Source organism: Priapulus caudatus, unplaced genomic scaffold (assembly GCF_000485595.1).
Source record: "Priapulus caudatus unplaced genomic scaffold, Priapulus_caudatus-5.0.1 Scaffold24, whole genome shotgun sequence".
In the NCBI taxonomy this organism is placed as follows: Eukaryota; Metazoa; Priapulida; class Priapulimorpha; order Priapulimorphida; family Priapulidae; genus Priapulus; species Priapulus caudatus.
In genome coordinates this window covers 658,288-676,195 of record NW_014577085.1, presented here as the reverse complement: position 1 = coordinate 676,195, position 17,908 = coordinate 658,288, and the positions used below count along the sequence as shown (strand labels likewise).

The 17,908-nt window shown below is 43.4% G+C and overlaps 2 protein-coding genes across 2 annotated transcripts in view; both read left to right on the top strand.

Annotated features, from left to right (window-relative positions):
• Nucleotides 1-108: 108 nt before the first annotated feature.
• Nucleotides 109-14,657, top strand: LOC106813880 (acylphosphatase-1-like). The gene is made up of 4 exons (XM_014818129.1): nucleotides 109-174; nucleotides 11,008-11,024; nucleotides 11,672-11,781; nucleotides 14,321-14,657. Exons 1-4 carry the CDS (start codon nucleotides 117-119, stop codon nucleotides 14,433-14,435), a joined length of 300 nt encoding a protein of 99 aa, XP_014673615.1. The 5' UTR covers nucleotides 109-116; the 3' UTR covers nucleotides 14,436-14,657.
• A 217-nt stretch (nucleotides 14,658-14,874) lies between these two features.
• The window catches only part of LOC106813644 (disks large homolog 1-like), a 4,616-nt gene continuing 1,582 nt past the window's right edge, over nucleotides 14,875-17,908 (top strand). Inside the window, 4 exon segments of the mRNA XM_014817840.1 lie at nucleotides 14,875-17,207; nucleotides 17,317-17,409; nucleotides 17,412-17,495; nucleotides 17,497-17,661. Of these exon segments, the coding sequence (XP_014673326.1) occupies nucleotides 14,892-17,207; nucleotides 17,317-17,409; nucleotides 17,412-17,495; nucleotides 17,497-17,661 (2,658 nt within the window). The 5' untranslated portion in view covers nucleotides 14,875-14,891.

Below are 17,908 nucleotides of genomic sequence, written 5' to 3'. Positions count from 1 at the left end.
CTCAAGACGTATTTTTAAATCGCTATTTATAGTATGAATTTTCATAAATAATAAGCTAAAAATGGCAGCAATGAATAATGTATTTACTACGCGATAGGGGGCGGTAGTATTTCAAAATGGCTGCAGCTGGAAAACTTTATTCAGTGAACTTCGAAGTATTTGGCACTGTTCAAGGTATTACCTGTATTCTATGTTATCAATATTATAAGAACCAGTAAGGCGATTTCTCTAGTTTACACTAATTGTAAATACTTTGATTATTTATGTCTAAAAATTGCATGTACCATCCTATAGGTGTTTCTACGGCGGCCGCACCCAGCATGTACGTATGTATCGTGTATGAATATGATATTTGAAAACGAAAAGCTGTGACCGCTTAAAAATCTTTCTAGTACCATTAGGTGTGTTAATTAATAGCAGTGATAACCTATATATTACCCCGGGTTGTGTATAACATCATGCACAGAACCTACCTAATAAACGAAGCCACCTTCATGTTTAGCTCCAAGAAACGGTATTGCTAGGGTTAGAATACCGTTTCAAATTCTTGCCCATAAATCCTTGTAGTTGGCTCGGTATCCAACCATCGACACAGCTAGCGTCACATGTAATAGCTCAAACGAATCTATAAACCTCTGGCTTGCTCGCGGTAACTGGGCGCTACTGGGCGCTAGGTACTTATTTATCGAGTTATGCTGTTTTTCTGAGATGAATTGGATCAAAACAACCAGACAGCCGCCATGTCGGCCATGTTCAGTGCGACTAAAATCGACAATGTAACTGATTTTCACAGTGCGTAGGCCTAAACACACGGCAAGTTGTTGTAGATTGATGTTTCCTGGTTTTCAATGTTTTAATATTTATATATATATACAAGTATATGATGCTTATTTATGCTCGCGCCAACGTGAGTTGCAACGCTATGGTATGTTATATCGTTTCGGGTTTTCCGCGTTCCGATCGAAAAGCAATTTAAAGCATGCGCAGTGAAAACATGGCGGTTGGTTGAAATTTCGGTTTGGCTCTTGAAATTTACACTGTGCACAGCGAACTGAGGTATTAGTTTTAATAACAATGCTGGAATACTATAACTTATAAGGTGAAGGTTATACTTAATACAAAACAAGGCAGAAATGCTTAGATGATTATTTTATTTGAGATATACGTAATTGTTCGGCAGTTTTTGTAGAGGTACAAGATTTTCCAATGGATGGATGTCAGGCGGTATATTGACGTCAGTCACACAGCCTGGTCGGGTTACTTCATGTTATACCTTGCAGAGGTTTCTTGCAGAAGTAGCAGGTTGTTACAAAGCATTTTATTGCTATCGTAAGTGTTGAATTATTAATTGTCGACGCACCATTTAACCAAATTACACGATTGAGCTTAAAAAAAGTCCTTATGTAACAACTAAATCAAAATTTCACTTCCGTAAATAGCTGGCCAGCTTCACAGAATCGTGTTTGCGTACAATAAAATATTACCAATCTATGCGTTGAGTCGTTGACACTTCATGCTCGTCTCTGTCGCTCGTGACTCCCTGTCCTCTTCACCTCCCTCCATCACGTCTATTCTCTGCATTCTCGTCTGTGCTGTCTCTGTTACTGCATCCTCACTACTGCCTTGGTTGTTCTGCACTGTCTATCTTGCTCTCAGCTCCCTACCACTTCGTGTGCCCCTTTGTGCTGTTGCTTTTCCTTCTCGCTCTTCACTGCCTTTCGTGTGCGCTTTCGTGTGGTCACTCTTCCTTCTGCTTGCCACCGCTTCATGTGTAAGCGGCTAATGGCCCAAAGAAAGCGCCTCGATCGCGTGGTGCGTATCATCGCAGCCACGACTAACCCTGACACAGGACTTCACTAGTAGAGAAAACTAGGGGGTAAAGTGCATTAACATCATATTTTTGTGCAGTAACTTGACACCTATGCATAATTTGAAAAGAGATTTCGGCTATCGTTTTTTTGCGGCCAACAGCGTACTGCTACTGGAAATCTTGGAAAAAAAACACTTTTTATCCCATGATTTTAATCTAGTACTAAGGCCTCAATTAAAAACATCTTTGTTTGCCTGCGACCGACCCAGGCTGAAAAGTTTGGGTGGGTAGGTAGGTAGGCTTTTTTTTAGGGGGGGGTGTTTTTTTACAAATTCAGAACGGGTGTGCTTGTGTGGAGATGCCTTTTATGTTGAATGTTTGTTTTGCTTGGTACATATAATGTATTGTCTATAGATTTATATAATGTACAGTAATACAATTTGTAAAAAAAAAAATGGGAAAGGTCAATAATTTTTTTTGAGTCAGCCCCTTTTTGGTGGGTCGATCGGGTGAGGGCAAACAAACAATATTTTTATTATGGCCTGAAGCCCTACCGCTACTGCAAGAAGTCAGGTTTATCAGAGGTTGATAAGTGGCGTAGTGTGTTAGGTACGTTGTGTGCATGATGTAACGCACTACCCTCACATCCAATTTGATTAATCGATCTATGTTTTAGTCAAGATGAGTTAACAAAAACTAGTATAGCTCATTTAATTTTGATAATTACAATATTGATCTTTTTGTTGTTTAATAATGGAGTGTGGCTGTCTAGTACCACACTTGAATAACTGACACCTTGTCTCATTTACAAGCATACACCCTCAATAAAAGCTCGATTGAAAATAATCTGTGTTTATCAGCAGTTGTTGACAATACGAATCACAACCTGCCACAGTGGGTGTAACAGAGGTTTCTGCACCTTGCATGTTCGGACCAATGCTGGGCCATACGCATGCTTGACTCGCCATTCACGTTGGAACATGCATACAGGCCCCTCCCTACGTTGCGCAAACCGGGCGCGCCCGACCCGTTTGGGAAAACTCCCCCCGCCTCCCCCGTTTCAATCGTTGCGCCACGTTTAAATTACCTCCGCTCTTATTAAATTCTACCACCCGGATAGGAAATGTTATCGCCAAATTGAAATACACTATTTTCAGCAGAGTTTCAGCGTGACAGTTCAAAATAAAAGTTTGACAGCGCGGGAATCGATCATTTGTTGATGCCGCCATTTTGCGAGCAGTAACCAAAGCACACTTGTGTTTTTTGCTGTGATTGGCTGGTCACCCTCACTGCTAAGCCAATCAGCAGAGAGCTCTTTTGAACAGTTCCTACATGCGCATAGTCAAAAACTACATGAGGAACAGGCTGAGTGAGTCAGCTTTGGAGGCGCTGCTGCTACTGGCAATTGAGGGGCCACCTCGGCAAGAATTCCCATTCGACCAGGCAGTTGACTGTTGGGCTGCCATGCGCCAGCGTCGAGTAGATGTGACAAAGTAGAGTCACAGTGGATGAATCATGACATTAATGATGAAGTTTTACAGAAAAGATTCTGCTTATTGCAATACATGTCAATAAATGATACATCCACTAAACTGATGCTGTTCATTTTTATGTACTTGCCCGAAAAAATAACAAGTTGCCTTCAAGTTCTCCCATAGTTATCCCATAAACCCTAGTTTAAAAACAAAAAATATAAAAAATGACACACCAGATCAGAGAAAACAAATCAACTCAAACATGTCCCAAAATGCAACAGAGATCTAAGATCTAAAAAAAAAATTGGGGGGGCCGTGCCCCCGGACCCCCCTAGCTTTTTTTTTCTCGCTGCGCTCGCACGGTCCCTTCCCCCTGTTTCAATTTCATCCTGGGGAGAACCCTGGCATAGTACACGTTTATTTGCTAAACTTTTTAATATTATTGCCACATGAAACAGTGTGTAAACTCTTAGTGTTGTGTTAATTAGTTAGGTATCTGGAAAATCTGAATAATATTAAAAATCGTTGATCTTGGTGCGACTGGCGATGAAGCCAGTGAAATGGTGGAAGGTGTGAACAGCTGGTGTCCTACAGGGTTTCCCCTGCGATGTATTGAGTGCTGAGAGCGGAATTCCATGCTTTTCACATAGAAATGTTAATATTTCTGCTACAGGAGTGTAGAATTTAGAGAGCTAAATGCTAAAGCCCTTGTAACCAGAATTTATAACCTGATACCTTAAACTGCCCAATTTGGTTGGCAAGGATTGCTGCCTTATAGAATCAGCACAGCAGGCCAGCTGAGACAAAATTGTCAAAAAATAATCTGGTTGTCAATAAAGTGGTGTACTAACTGTGATGTTGCTTAGAAATCAATGCCGATGCATCTTGGAGTGCTGTACCTATTCCAAATTCCAATTGTCATGAATAGCCATGTCAAGTATGGTGTGGCTTTACATAGTATTAGGGGACATAAGTGGACCAAATGAAACAGTATAATACAGGGTTTCTTCTGAGGGAAAATTAGACAAAGGAGGTAATGGCCAGTTTGGGGAAAAACGTGCATGATGGATTCAAAGGCGTGACGTAGGCACGCATACAGACTATGCAGGTGAATGAATATGCCAGAATAACTCTAAATATCAACTCATGCAGTCTCTAAATATGCCAGAAGCACTTGATGATCTATTTATTTTTTGGTTGACACTATTTTGACAACGGCGGGTAAATACAAGAACATTTTCACAACGGCGATGTTAAATTTGACAACGGCGGTGCGCCACTGTACCTCTTATGTATAAGAAACCTTTGTAGCAGGCAGATCACTCAGGTGTGTAGGCTGTAGGGTAATGCCTAATGTTCTAATTACAAGATGATTGTTAGGTGTATGAGTCGGCTGCTTTCAGTGCAAGAGAAATTTTAGCTTAGCAGGGTGTTTTTTATATTTAAAGGAACAGAGTACCATTATGCAGGAAGTACAAACTACAATGCTAAAATTATAATTGCCTGCCAGTAAGATGTTTTTATTAACATAAATAAAATTATTATAAAGATCCGGTTCCAGCCGTCTTTTTATGAGTAGTTCCGGCAGTAACTTGAACTTTGAAATATTGGTTAGCCATTGATCCAAGATGCACTGCACGCATATATATGATATAGATGTTGGTGTAGTTAGGGTGGCTACTAATCACACAAATCTAGCCAGTACAATTGTATTACATTAAACATTCGTCATTCCAAGTTGCTTAATGGTACTAGTGCTCAGATGGATTATGTAGTCTGTTATTTTTAAAATTTGGAGAATGTTAAAGTACCAATAGGAGGTTTGAAAGGTAGAATGAAGCTTGAGACAGGAATCACCTAGACAGTAGTGGAGATAAAAGTAAAATAAGTGGTTGAAGTATTGTAGCCTATGACGTGGAGAGTTCTGTCTGTTGTAATTGCGAGGTATGTTATTGTTGGCACATTGGTGTAAGTAAATAAGAATATAAATAATTAATGTTTTTAGCTCACCTTGACATCGTCAAGCGGAGCTATTGCCATGGGTCGTCGTACGTCCGTCCGTCCGTCCGTCCTTCCGTCAACATTTAGCTACGGTCAACAATAAGTTCAGGAACCGTTTGACCCACATGTTTGAAATTGGGTATAGTTGTTACTGCTATGGGAGAGGTTTGAACGTCCTATTTTGGAGCACGCCAGTCGACGTACTTTCGAGCCACGGCAATTTTTTGGCAAAAATGGGAATTGCCATTAGTCAGTTCAGGCTCAACGGATTTTGCTCATTTTTGGTATGTGAATGAATAAGGGCTAGGGGTTTTGATATTAAAAAAAAAAATTATGCAAATTAGGTAGGTTTTGGCAATTATATAGCATATTATATAGACACGCAGATAACAGTCTGTGGTGTCACACTCGTCTGGTTCGTTTTACAAGACAATATCTTTAATGCAAAATTGGTATTTCCTCTCCACCCTGCCGATAAAACGTCTATATTAGAGTAAAGTTTTACAAAACATGTCGGAACGCAGCATAACCTATTTATTTCGAACGCCATCGCTAAGAAACATCAAAGCAGGTATAGCGCCATCTACCGTCACAACTTGTGATTCATTTTGGTTTATAAATTGTTATTGCGATATACAGTTGGCAACCGTGTGCTACCGCCTAGAAAAACTCATAGGAAGTAAACATTTCCATGCAACCAATTAACCTTTGACAAAAGTTGTGTTATGGGCAGGGAAACACCATTGTCACGTGGTATATAGCAGCTATGTGGAATAAGCGTATCTTCTCAATCTTACACGTTACACATCGGGAGCTCCGCTTTTAGGCAGTGCTTAAATCTGAATATTATAAAAACGTAATTTGTGGTGAGCTACAGTGTCATTGACACTTTCATTTACCCTAAAGTCTAAAATCTTCCTTAATCATGTCTTCTGTTAATCTTTTTGTCGCACATCATTAAATAATGAATCTAGTTTTGAGCTCGTTAATAATTTTTCGCATTATTTAATTAGACGTGATTCAACATCCACCAGCAGCAATACCTCTCTCTCTCCACTAGCCTTGAATAATTTGAATAGTCTATAGTGGAGTATTGTCACGCAGTGGCTATTTTTGTGGTATTATACAGTCTAGTACAGGTACTAAGATAACGTTTTAAAAACTAATCCTACCGGCTAGATACATCTTGATCGTGAATAACTGAAGTGTTTATTGTGGCTGCGTGATCACCTTGTGACAGTTGCTATCGACACGAAATTCCCGATGACAAAATTGAAACTTTTATTCTCCAGAATGCCAATTGGCAATTGGCAGCTACTAAATTGCTGTATTTATAAACATGAGTCAGCAAAAACGACATGCAGACAGCGTGCGATGAGGCATTTAAATACTTAATGCTGTGATTAGGGAGAAAAATTATAGTGCTTCAGTAATTTTTATAAAAATCAACAGGAATCTCTGAGAAAGCTTGTAATTATTCACAGTGTGTAGCAGGTTGACATGTTGGTTTGCATTTCTCATCGTGTGATATTGCCTTCTCTACTATTAAGGGTGTGGAATGATTATTTAGGCAGCATATCCTAACTAGGGTGGATGAGGGAAATTAGTGACTTGTCCCACTGTCATGTTCTGGAGTGATTACTCAGAAACGTATCTCAATTAGGTAGGTGAGTCAGTATATTAGATTGAACTTTGCATTATGGATGGGTGAATTATGTTAGTTTTATACAAGGGGTAGCTGTTTTTCCGTAATCAACCCAATCATCCCACCACACATGTTTAGGTCTCAGTAAACAGTTGGTACAGAAAAAGAAAGAAAGACTATAACTAAGAGCAGTATATGCTTACATATTAGGATATAAAAAAATAATGAAATGGGAAAATACACATTACTATGATACAAGATGATTAAATAGTCATTATATTACCAATGTATTGATAATTCTGCATTAGTTTATAGTTGTTCAATTGCTACTCCTATTGTTGCGTGTCTTAAAGTATTAATTTATTGCTAATAGATTTACCAATCCTGTTTGCAATTGTGGTATGAATAAAGTGAGTTCTAGTTGAATTTTTCATGTTGTATATGATTTTGTGTGCCAAATTCAGTTTTATATGCAGGCTTTATGTAAAGTTATCACATGCTTAAAAGGATACTGTTAGGGTTACGGACGCGTAACACTGTAAAGGGCATTGCAACATAACTGCTCATCAAATTCAATCAAACTCATATCCATTACATAAGAGAGATGTCTCTCTACGCTCTCGATGAAAAAATTGTGAGTTTATACCAAAAAATTCTCTTTTTTTAATTTCTCAGAAACAGCGAAGAGTTTGGACCTAAACTTTTAACCATAAGTTGTTAATAATGTGAACTAAAAACGGTCCCTGGAATTTTTTTTTAATTATTAAATTTAGGAAATAAGTTGAAGATGTACGCAAATTTGTAGTGATTTTCAAAACGCAACAATTTCGTGAACAAAGAGCCATAACTTATAAAATATCAGATTTAAAAAAAATTCCAGGGAGCCTTTTTTCCTTTGATATGTTAGCATTAAAACGTAACAAAAAATTTTGGAATGGGAGTTGTGAGTTTCGAGAAATAGCGTTTGAAAAATCAGCAACTTCAGCATTTCTAACAATGGAGTACTAAAATTGTGTAAATAAATGGTTCTAAATTTCCCATGATTGAACGCCTGTGTTAAGAATTAACTAATGCGGGGATTTGGAACTGTTTAGGAGGCATATAAATAATTTCTACATATACATAGCTGCCCATAGGTGCGATCTATCAAATGAAGTGGGTATTGAAATTTCGACCGAAAATCGCCTCCAAACCCTAACAGTATTTGATATAACCGCATTTTTATATGACATATTTATGTGGTATGGAATGATTTGCTAACTTGTCAAGCAAGTGACTTTTCATTAGAGAATGAGTAATCAATATACTAGTGATTTTCTAATAAGAGCCCTTACTGTTTTTTAGCTTATCTGACGTAGTCAGGATGTAGCTTGTAGAATCGCATGATTGTCCGTGCGTGCGTGCGTCCGGCCGTCCGTCAACAGTTGGGCACAAATCTTAACCGCTCGACGTACGGTCACGATATTCGGGAGGTGGGGGGGTAATCCGAAAACGAGTTGGGATGTCGAAGCTGGGGGTCAAAGGTCAAGAGGTGTAAAAGAAGGGGGAACATTCCCTCCTTAACTTAAGGTATAGGGAGGAAATGCAGAATTGCGGCACAAATCTAAATGGCTCGACCTAGTCTCGTGATAGTCGGTGTATAGCATCATGGTAGGAAAAGCCATCACTGTGCCGAAATTGGAGGTCAAAGGTCAATGGGGCACAGGGCAGATTTTAGACATTTTCTGAGGACATGGTCTGACGGAGCGATTGAAAAACTTTTTTGTTTCAGCGGTGACCTACCATTTTTATGGCTTTATTGAAAGGACCATGCGAAGAGTAAGTGTCGGATAATCTTTTGACCCTCAAAAGGAAGGTTAAACATGGATTCCTGAACTGCCTCAATGATGTCACAGTGTTCTCATATTTATGGAACATCCATAATCTGGAAAGCCAATATGCCTCGATAGCCCAACGGCTACAGCACAGGATTACGGCTCAAAGGTCCTTCGATCGAATCCCATTAGATTTGTTATTATTTACCTGTTTTCTGTATTTTTCTATCTTTAGCCATTTAACTATTTCGTTCCAATTAAGGCAAATATTTACATGATTTATTTACAACAATTTCATAACAACAAATAATTTTTACAATAATTAACAATATTTTTTTTTTAATAGGGTTAGGGTTATGGTCACAATGCACCATAAAATAGGAGTTTCAGGCACGCGATTTGTATCAACCAATGGAATTTGGGAGGTATGCAGAATGCAGAAGGGTGCTGAAATGATGTGTACGCAACTGCGTATCTGCATATCTGCGCCTAACAAATGTGTCACTACGCACGACTGAAATTTTACGTTCATAACCATAGCAACACACCTCAGATGAGCCCAGTTGCTTTGCGGCTCTTGTTTTAAGTCATTCCTGGATGCTACCTACAGCAAAACCAGCCCAGTTGCTTGTGTTTAACAAGGTTATATATTGATTTATAAAACACTTGCTTTGTTATCAGAATATCATTGTCTATGAAAAATGTGATCTTATCATTATTAATTATATACGTTTATATAACACTGGCATAATTCCAACTTTGAACATGTCGAATTTAGAGGCTGATTAATGATATTAGCCTTACAAGGTAATTTGCTGCAATACAGATCTATACGTACAGAGGTTTTCTGTTGCTAGCCACATTGAACTATGTATCTCAATGACAAAAGCAACTATACTTTGATTACAGGCAAAATATTGTTTTAGCAACGTCACACCAGATAATAAAAAAATACTGATAACCTGTAATGTTTCAAATGCATTGTTTTTAGTTTAGGCCAAAACAAAATATATGTGTGGTTACCGTTTCATGCCGAAAAAAAATAGGGTAGGTAGGTAGGGAAAACATTTTATTTTATTGAAACATTTTATTTACGAACCATGTCCGAAGGATGTGCGTTGTGCCTTTTGAAGCAGGAACTGACCAATTCATATTTTTTTGTTCTTTTTTTTTTAATTTTTAATTTATTTTTTTTTACTTTAAAGGGACAGTAGCCTCTAGGATTTTACTGCATACAACTGTACTTACTGTATAACAAATCGTCTATACCCACATGTATTTGTCACCAGATACTTAATTAATTATGTACACATCAACGCTACGAAATTTGAACGGCGCCATGACACCCGCGACCGTGCTGCCACCCTGAAAAAGTTGCGTATTTGCATTTTTATTTTGCAGGTAAATGACCGAGGGCTAATCACAAAAGTGCAATTATATTTATACCTAAATGCTATTTAACCGAACGATATTCATTTTAGGGCAAATTTATCCATATTATAACTGAAACTATATGTCGTTTATAAGATATTACAATCCTTTTGCTTTTAAATGAATAAATAAGAAATACCCTCGGTCTGTAGCCCTTGGCTGGAAAGTGGTTTTGCGCAACTTCTCAGATCGTGCGCTTTGAGTGGCGCCACCGTCGTTGTAATCAAACTGTAGTCGTTAGTTTTAAAACATTAAAAAAAAATATTTCTAATGGTGATTGAACCATGAAACTTTTTATGTAGCGCAATTATAACCTAAATTAGCTGAAAATAACCCTAGAACCTAGAGGCTACTGTTCCTTTAAAGAAAATTAACAATAAAATGTTTAGGGTCGCTGGGAATAAATAGGGTCGGTCGGGAAACGGTAACCACACCTATATTTTGTTTTGGCCTTACTCAAAATGTTTAAATATGTTTAGCATTAAAAACATCACAAAAACGTGAAATGCACAATATTTGCAGCCAGAAAGTGTTCTAATGCAAGTCATTTATCTTGATTGCAATTTTGTGTGTGTGGTGTTGCATTTATCTGGTACTGTTACGGGTTAACCTTAACGGTGGTATGCAGTGAATGTTTTAGCATGTGCATGATAGTTTATGTACATGTATGTATATCTAAAATGTCTGTTTATGGAAAAAGCTACCCAGTTATGTAGGATATGTGTTGCAAGATTATTGTTTTGCTGCTGTGTTAGAATCGGTGTAGCATGCATTTCATTTTACATCTTTCTGTGCTATATTCGTGATTTCTTCCTTTTCTTTTTGTTCTAGGGGTTTTCTTCAGAAAGGTGAGATTTATATGGGCTAAAGATTGAAAGAAAGCTTCAGCTACAACTGATAATAGTGTTAAACTATTTAGCTGTTTATCTTCATGTAGTTTGTGTGCAGGCTCATGTTCATGCGTTGCATTCACATGCCTGCCCATGTACATGAGCATGTTTCAATACATTTACATGTTGCTCTTGGGAACAAATTATTGTAGTGGCTAACCCGTTTTCGATTTAGATTTTAGTGCATATGAAGTAAATGTAAATTTCGTGCATGTTAACCTAATTAATATCTTCTAAAAACGCTTTCTGCACGTTTTGGCATGACTTGCTTGTAAGTAGTGGTATGTATCACTAACTAGCTGGCGTAAATGTTCGGAAACTAGTTGTTTGTCGTGCTCTGTCAGTTTACACTTCTGCAAAAGATGATAGCAGTAGAAAAGCAGAAAGCACTAGTGTGCTGTCAACTATTTTACTGAGATAATTAAAAGACATTGAGTGATTCTATTATATGTCATTGTGTGTGTGTGCGTGCGTGCGTGCGTGCGTGCGTGCGTGCGTGCGTGCGTGCGTGTGTGTGTGCGTGCGCGCGTGTTCTGTTTTAGTTTAGTTGATATTGTTCTGTTTTTGAATCGGTAAACACTGATCTCGTTTCTGCTTCTCACTAGTACACAAGAACGAAAGCCTCTGAACTGCGTCTGGTTGGATGGTGTCGCAATACTTCTAAAGGAACAGTGGCTGGCATAGCACAGGGACCTAAAGCAAAACTTGATGTATTGTAAGTATGGTGATCTCATTTCTATTGCAAATATACAGATAGATAGATATTTATGTTATATGTATGTTACCATTAACTTTTTGCATGTATGTGTGTGCGTGTGTGCGTGCGCGCGAATGTACGTGTGTGTGGATGCGTGTGTGATGGTGTTTAGTTGCTAAACATGAGAAAGAATATTGCACTGTTGTGAAATGTCTCAGCATATAGACACATCTATCACAGTTTTATACCTAGTGTATATGGATATATTGAAAGAATTTTGCATGTGTTATACATACATGTATTTATTTGTGGATTTTTTTGCACAACTTTATGCAGAGAGCATTGATCAGCCTACAACGCCCATAACGGTCTGTGATAACCATTTTCACTCAGGCCTAAGAAAAAAAGATGTTTGTTTCCGCTAACGAGCTGGAAAAAATTGGACACGGTAGGCAGGCAAAACTTTTTTTTTATCAACTTTTTTATTTTTATTCTAACAATACTTGTTTTATACTTATAACAGCTTATATAATGACTTCAAAGTCAAATCAATGCATTCACCGATCGATATTTAAAAAATTGTTTTTTTTGCCGATCATAATAAAAAGTTTCGACATGGCGGTTTAAAATGGACTCGGTCGGGTTAGCGGAAACAAACGTCTTTTTTTAGGCTTCAACTCCCAACTAGATTAGAAGGTTTTGAGTTGTGATGTAGAAGCCTCTTCAGTTTTGCTTGCATTTCTATGCTTCGTTGCTAATCTGTGCCTGATGAATCCAGATCCTACTCACGATTATTGTTTGTTTGGCTAGACATGGGAAAGAGCGAACAATCGTTGTTAGGAGCGAATGTTTCATTATCGAATTCAAATTTTAAGGCACTGAGAGATTCATTAAAGTTTTAAATACTAATTAATGCATGTGAATCTGTCATAAGCTGTATGTAATGTGCTGTACTAATTAATTCAGCTCTCAAATAGTGTATGCTTGTTGCATGCTAGTCTCTGTGATCCTAAAGGATTGCATTCGTAGTTAGGTTGTGCATGCCTGTGTAAACGAGGCTGCAGAATGCCATGCACGTAGGTTTTTCGTAATATTTAAGCGTATTATAGGCATGAGGACCAGTGGGACAATACATCAGCTTAATCACTGTATGTGTGAGTGCCTGCCTGCCTTACTGGCATGCACCCGACTTGCATTATAGTTAATAAAACATTTGCTAATTTATTCTACATTTGCTAGCAGGAAATCAGGGAAAATTTACAATTTGTGTATTATCAACTAATTTTTAGTATTATTCGTCCAGTAAAACTAGAATATCATTTAAACCCCATTTACATTGTGGAGATGCTATATGTGGAGTCATATATATTGATGAGCACACAGAAAGGGAATCCATACGCTTAGCTGCTTACACGCTACTGTACCTAACTTCATGTTGCTGCTGCAACAAGAATGGCTTGTTACTGAAACATTTAGTCTTTTACTAGTACAAACTCTGATAACAATTTATTGATGAATCTTTCTTCTTTCAAATTTATTCATTAAAATAAAAATTGGAGGTAAATATCAAAATGTTATCGTAAGGTCAAAGTTCACCACAGTTCGAGTTGATGGCGGGGAAAAATGTATGAGGGCGGCGGCAGTGCGACAGTGCGACAGTGCGACATGAGTGTCATTAACACGCATTTGTAACACCATCACACGTTCGTTCGTTCGTTATTTAGAGTGACAAACTTTCAGTTAGTAAGGTGGCACAATGAGATAGCGTGGTGGGCCAGGTCGTGAAGAATACTAAACTGTAACAGAGTTTTCGTGTAATTATTCTATTCTCTATGACAATTGATGTGCCCTTGATCACATGCTAATAGTAATGACTATGTAGTATGTAATCAAGTATATAATGTGGTATCGGTGCAAAAGCTCAATGTTCATTATATACCGATGAAAATAAATTTTACTTGAACTTGAACTTGTGTGTGGTTGATGGCAAAAGAATCTGTTGTATACCTACCATCCCACCAATAAAATTCTAGATTGATGTTACTTACAATGAAAGGTAATTTAATGGCATGCTGATGCATTTCATATGCTATTTACGCGATATCTCTTGCTTAGCTGTGAACGTGTTAATACCTTTATATCGTGTTTACGGCATGCTATTCATTTATGTTTTTTTCAAGGCCGTGGCTACGCCCGGACGCCCAGCTCCCAGGCTACGCGTCCGGTCATATATTTCTTATGTGAACCCAACTATATATTTTTAGTAAAAAACAATGTTTTTACCATAATATTACTTACCTTTAGGTATTTTATCAAAAAAATGTGTTTTTGTAACTTTTGAAACAATAGTAAATCCAGTAAAATCAACGATTTCTAATTCGAAATAATGTTTGTAATTTGGGAATCTGTGCTCAGCTTTGTAATGGGTGACCAGACGCATAGCCACTTTGTTTTTTCAAAGCATGTATCTCTTGGGATCATCGTAATAATTTCATACCATTAAAGAGGCAGTTTATTTGTGGCTAGCAACTAAAATATTATTTGGTTTGCCTTACAGAAAGGATTGGTTGAGATATAAAGGAAGCCCTCATTCGCGCATCACCAGTGCCGTGTTCAGCAACGAAAGGGAGATTGAAACCTTGGAGTTTGTGGCCTTCACTGTCAAACACTAGTAACCGTGAGACACTAGACTATCAGCTGTCGTATTCATTATACATCACCTCACTCTCGTGTGGTTAGTCACAATTTGTCCGGCACGATTTCTTGTCATCTGCCATAAGATTGACACGTCATTGCTGTGTTTGTCACACGGTTGAGGGATCGGCGAGAATTTGTTGATAGGCACGAAGCGCCGTTCCTTCCAACAACAACAACCGCATTACGTGATCGACACCACATCAAGCAAACGGCGAGCGATTGTCATCTGATACAGCGCTGTGCGCCTCACAACCGAGACGATCATCCGCGGCTTTCCGCTTCATCTCGCCCCGAGACGCGACACCAGGTGGCGTGTCGCTCGCCATCGTCAGGACCACCAGCGCTCACCGGCGACGGCCATGTGCGCGGCTATGTGATGCGGCAGGCGCGGGAACGCCATCGTGTAGCCTGGGAATCGCAAACGCTACGTGATGTACAAGATGCCCGTTAGCAAGCAGGACGCCCACCGCGCACTCGAACTGCTCGAGGACTATCACGGCAAGCTGACGAAGCCAAACGACAAGGCACTGAAGCAGGCCATCGAGAAGGTGATCCGCATCTTCAAGAGCCGGCTTTTCCAGGCGCTGCTCGACATCCAGGAGTTCTACGAGCTGACGCTACTCGACGACTCGAAGACGCTGCAGCAGAAGACGCTTGAGACGCTGCAGATCGCGCAGAAGTGGGAGAAGGAGCAGCCGATACGCTCGCTCATCGCCTCGCTCGAGAAGACGCGGCAGGAGTCGCTCGACGACGCCTCGTTCCCGCCGCCGCCGCCTCCGATCGCTCACGACCCCACCTCCGCCGTCATCGCCGCGGCGACAAACAACCACACGCTCGCGTCGTCGACGCCGCCGCCACCGTCGCCCGTCGACGAGCCACCGTTCACGATGCCGTTCATCCGGCGCGCGAAAACGCCGAGCATCGACCTGCTCGACTCGCCCGAGCAGCAGCTTCCACATCCGATCGTCGGCGACGACGGCGACGAGGACGACTGGGAGCGGGAGGAGATGTCACTGGAGCGCGGCAGCACGGGGCTGGGCTTCAGCATCGCCGGCGGCACCGACAACCCGCACGTCGAGAACGACCCAAGCATCTACATCACCAAGCTGATCCCCGGCGGCGCGGCAGCCGTCGACGGACGCCTGCGCGTGAACGACATCATCGAGCGCGTGAACGACGCCGACACGCGCATCGTCCCGCACGCCGCCGCCGTCGAGGCCCTGAAGCGCGCTGGTGCCACCGTGCACCTCAGCATCCGGCGGCGGCAGCGACCCGCCGACAGCGAGGTCATCGAGCTCGTCAAGGGAACCCGCGGGCTTGGCTTCAGCATCGCGGGCGGCATCGGCAACCAGCACGTGCCCGGCGACGACGGCATCTTCGTGACGAAGATCATCGAGGGCGGTGCGGCGCACCTCGACGGCCGCATGCAGGTGAACGACCGGCTGGTGTGTGTCGGTGAGCGCACGCTCGAGGGAATCACGCACGAGGAAGCCGTCTCCATCCTGAAGGCCACCGCAGACCGCGTCCTCCTCATCGTCGCCAAGGGCAACGGAGGCTGCGGCAGCGGTGCGGATGCCGACGACTGCGCGCCTCCGCCGCCACCGATCGTCGCCGCGACGCCGCCGCCGGAGTACGACGGGCTGTATTCGCCACACAAGCAGGCAGGAGGAGGAGGAGGAGGAGAGAAGGCGTGTGTCGGCTTCAATGCGCCGCTCGCTCAGCAGGAGGAGAATCGCAGCAGCGGGAAGTCCTACGCCGCCGCTAAACAGGAGCCGCTGCACGTCGTACGCTTCGACACCGAGCCGCGCCAGAAGGTTGCGCCGGCGTCGTCTGGCGCATCGTCGCCGTGCGCGCCGCCGCACCTCACCAAGCTGAAGCCCGTCGCGCTGCCGATCATCCGCACGACCCGCGACTCGTTCGACGACCTCGACGTCGCCGGCTGCGGCAACGGCGGCGGCGGCGGCGGCGACCTGTCGGACCTCGCGACGCCAGTGAGCGACGACGGGGAGATGACGCGCGAGCCGCGGCGCGTCGTGCTGTCGCGCGGCGCGTCCGGCCTCGGCTTCAACATCGTCGGCGGCGAGGACGGCGAGGGCATCTTCATCTCGTTCATCCTCGCCGGCGGACCGGCCGACCTGAGCGGCGAGCTGCGGCGCGGCGACCAGATCGTGTCGGTGAACGGAGCCGACCTGACGCTGGCGACGCACGAGCAGGCGGCGACGGCGCTGAAGAACGCCGGCCACACGGTGGCGATCGTCGCGCGTTACCGACCCGACGAGTACAACTGCTTCGAGGCGAAGATCCACACGCTGCGCGAGCAGATGCTGAGCACCGGCACGGGAAGCCTTCGCACGTCGCAGAAGCGGACGCTCTACGTGCGCGCGCTCTTCGACTACGACCCGGCGCGCGACAGCGGGCTGCCGAGTCGCGGCCTGCCGTTCGGCTACGGCGACATCCTGCACGTGACGAACGCGAGCGACGACGAGTGGTGGCAGGCGCGCAAGGTGCTCGTCGACGGCGACGAGGAAGGCATCGGCATCATCCCGAGCAAGAAGCGCGTGGAGCGGCGCGAGCGCTCACGCGTCAAGCAGGTGAAGTTCTCGGGAAAGGGCGGCGGCGGCAGCGGCGCGGCGTGCGGCGGGGCACGGGCTGGCCGCGGCTGCCGGGCGGCGACGAATTCAGTCGGCACGTCGAGAAGAGAACAAGAGAAGCACTTTCTTCTCGAAGAGAGCGGCCGCGACTCGGAGGCACGAGATAGAGCGAGTAGATGGGCGACGAGCAGTCACCTGGACGCGGCGGACGGGCGACGCCGCTGTTTCCCCTTTTCAACTGAGGCGCGTCGGTGCCAGCAACCAGCGCGCCTACACGCGGCCTGTGTCGAGTCGCTCGGCGCGCTCAAGGACCGCCGGTCCAAGCGACGACACTGCATCACGAGTTCCGGAGCGCTTCGCGCAGGCTGCGTGCCGCACACGACGCCGCGACCGCGGCGCGAGTACGAGGTGGACGCGCGCGACTACCACTTTGTCGCGTCCGCTGCGCGAGCAGATGGAGCGCGACATCCAGAACCACCTGTTCATCGCAGGCGCGGCCAGTTACAACGACAATGTACGGCACGAGCGTGCCGCGTCCGGCAGGCGAAGTTGCGAGAGCGGCAAGCACTGCATCCTCGACGTGAGCGGCAACGCCATCAAGCGCCTCCAGGTGGCGCAGCTGTACCCGATCGCGATCTTCATCCGGCCGCGCTCGGCGAGAGTCGCTCGCCGGAGATGCTGAAGCGCACGAACGAGGAGCAGGTCGCCGCGGCCGCGTAGCATGTACGTGGAGCGCGCGCTCAAGCTCGAGCAGGAGTTTGCCGAGTACTTCACGGCCGTCGTGACGGGCGACACGGCCGACGAGATCTACCGCGAGCTCTCCGTGAAGGAGTCATCGCCCGACCAGTCGGCCCAAC

What these genes read in the sequence shown, in the direction of transcription:
- LOC106813880 (XM_014818129.1), top strand. Translation starts at nt 117, where the DNA reads ATGGCTGCAGCTGGAAAACTTTATTCAGTGAACTTCGAAGTATTTGGC. An exon ending in AAAGCAAAACTTGATGTATT is followed by an intron (nt 11,782 to 14,320) that starts GTAAGTATGGTG and finishes TTTGCCTTACAG; the next exon opens with AAAGGATTGGTTGAGATATA.